Genomic DNA, 1830 nt, shown 5'->3' with positions numbered 1-1830 from the left:
GGGAACATCTGTTGCTCGACCATCGGCGCCGCCTCGCGTCCTGGTGGACCTAAGCGAGGATCGCCTGAAGGCCTTCAAGCAGTTCCTCTTCAAGATCTTCCGCAAGGAGATGCTGCAGTCGCTGATGAAGACTGTCGTCCTGGAGGCGGTCCGCGAGGAGGCCAACACTGAACGAGTGCTCAACTTTACCGAGGACGAGGTGGAGTCGGCCCTCGCGAAGATGCAGGACAACAATCAGATCTTCCTCTCGGGCGACTTGATTATTCTCGTTTAGAGGAAGGACGGGCCGATTTTATCATTTATTCCCTTTATCACACATTACTCCCACTACTCAGCAACAGCAGAATCAGCATTACTCTCATTTTATTTTCACTCCGCCAACTCTCCTCCTCATCCCTTTTAATCGTCACTTTTATTCACTTAATTATTATTACTTAATCCCCCTTTTATATGTGAGAATTATAACATTTTCTATCATCATTGGCTCTGTGTACAGCCATCATCAGTACTACCATTAAACGTAATTATTATGATTCTTCTTCTTTTCTACCTCTTCCACTCAAAGACCTTCACGTAGTCGACCTCAAGCTGAGGCTGTGTCCAGTTCCGTTTCGCCTCATCCGGCGTCACCGGAGGAGCACTCCCAAAGAAGTTTCCTCCCACGGCGACATTGAGCAGCAGGTAGAATGGCTGGTCAAACGGCTGGCCCACTTTGGCGTACGGATTCTCCCCCCGGCCAGACCACATCGTTCGGTTGATGTTCTCCACGTGGAAGGTCCTCCCGTCCACCTGCCAGCTGATGGCCGTCTTGTTCCACTCTACTGAAAAGTTGTGGAAGTCACGGCTGAAGTCGACACCTTCAAAGGTCCGATCGCCACTGCCCGAATGGATGTTGTTCGGCCAGCTTCCGCCGTAGTGAATGGCGCCGCTCACCTCGTTCACCCTCTCCCCGCGGTACTCGGCAATGTCGATCTCCCCGGAGGCGGCCCATCCGCCGTACTTGCTCTCCAGTGGCATCATCCAAATGGCCGGCCACAGTTGTCTCCCGGCGGGCATCTTCGCCCTCACCTCCACCTTACCGTAACGCCATGCAGCCTTCGTTCGAATGCGACCTGAGGTGAAGTTTCGCTTCAGCGAGGAGGAGTTTCTGTACTCTTCGGCAATTGCCGTTATCAGCAGGTGGCCCTGTTCTAGGCGGACATTTTCGGTTCGGTTTGTAGTGTAGTACTGCAGCTCGTTGTTTCCTAAAGGAAAAACGTGTTTTATGAGCAACTTTCTAAACTTTGGCACTTTGGCNATGCTTTGTGGAAGGGCGCAGGGAAGCCCTCATTTCTTTCTGGAGTGTGGCCTTAAACTCACCCCAGCCGTTCTGTCCGACTCCTTCATCAAAAAGCCATTTGTTGTCATTAATGACGGACCCGGAAAAGTCCTCCGACCAGACCAACTTCCACTGGGGCTCACTGGAGGCCAACTTGGCGACGATGCCGACGGTGGTGAGGGCGCTCAGGGCGACGGCAAACTTCACTAGCAGTTGCTTCTTCAGCTGAGACTTGACCATCATCTTGCGCGCCTGTGTCAATATTGTCTCTCTGTCTGTCTTTGCCTCTTTGTTCTCCTCACACTGACACTGCTGACAAAACTTCTGAATGCCAATGTCAATTCAGTATCAGTAATCAGCAGCTGTGGCGACCATCCGGCAGCCAACACTAAATCCGGCCAACATCGTCACTTCGCATTATCACTTTTTGCCCATTTTTCGCGCGATTTTTCGCAACAGTGCAGAATGCGCCCTCTGTCAGTGGAGATGCGCGACATTTCGCCTTCAGCAGC

The 1830-nt window shown here is 52.1% G+C and overlaps 1 protein-coding gene across 1 annotated transcript; it reads right to left on the bottom strand.

Moving 5' to 3' along the window:
• Positions 1 to 546: 546 nt before the first annotated feature.
• Positions 547 to 1244, bottom strand: LOC108356004 (glucan endo-1,3-beta-glucosidase A1-like; the record flags this gene model as incomplete). The annotated part of the gene is made up of 1 exon (XM_017607134.1): positions 547 to 1244. A coding segment is annotated over one exon (698 nt), but the record flags the coding sequence as incomplete, so codon positions are not given.
• Between the last annotated feature and the right edge of the window lie 586 nt (positions 1245 to 1830).

The sequence above is a fragment of the Rhagoletis zephyria genome, unplaced genomic scaffold (genome assembly GCF_001687245.7).
Source record: "Rhagoletis zephyria isolate East Lansing unplaced genomic scaffold, Rhagoletis_zephyria_1.1 Rzeph_scaffold_52910, whole genome shotgun sequence".
In the NCBI taxonomy this organism is placed as follows: domain Eukaryota; kingdom Metazoa; phylum Arthropoda; class Insecta; order Diptera; family Tephritidae; genus Rhagoletis; species Rhagoletis zephyria.
The sequence above is the reverse complement of the archived record's forward strand: the minus strand, read 5'-3'. Positions and strand labels throughout refer to the sequence as shown.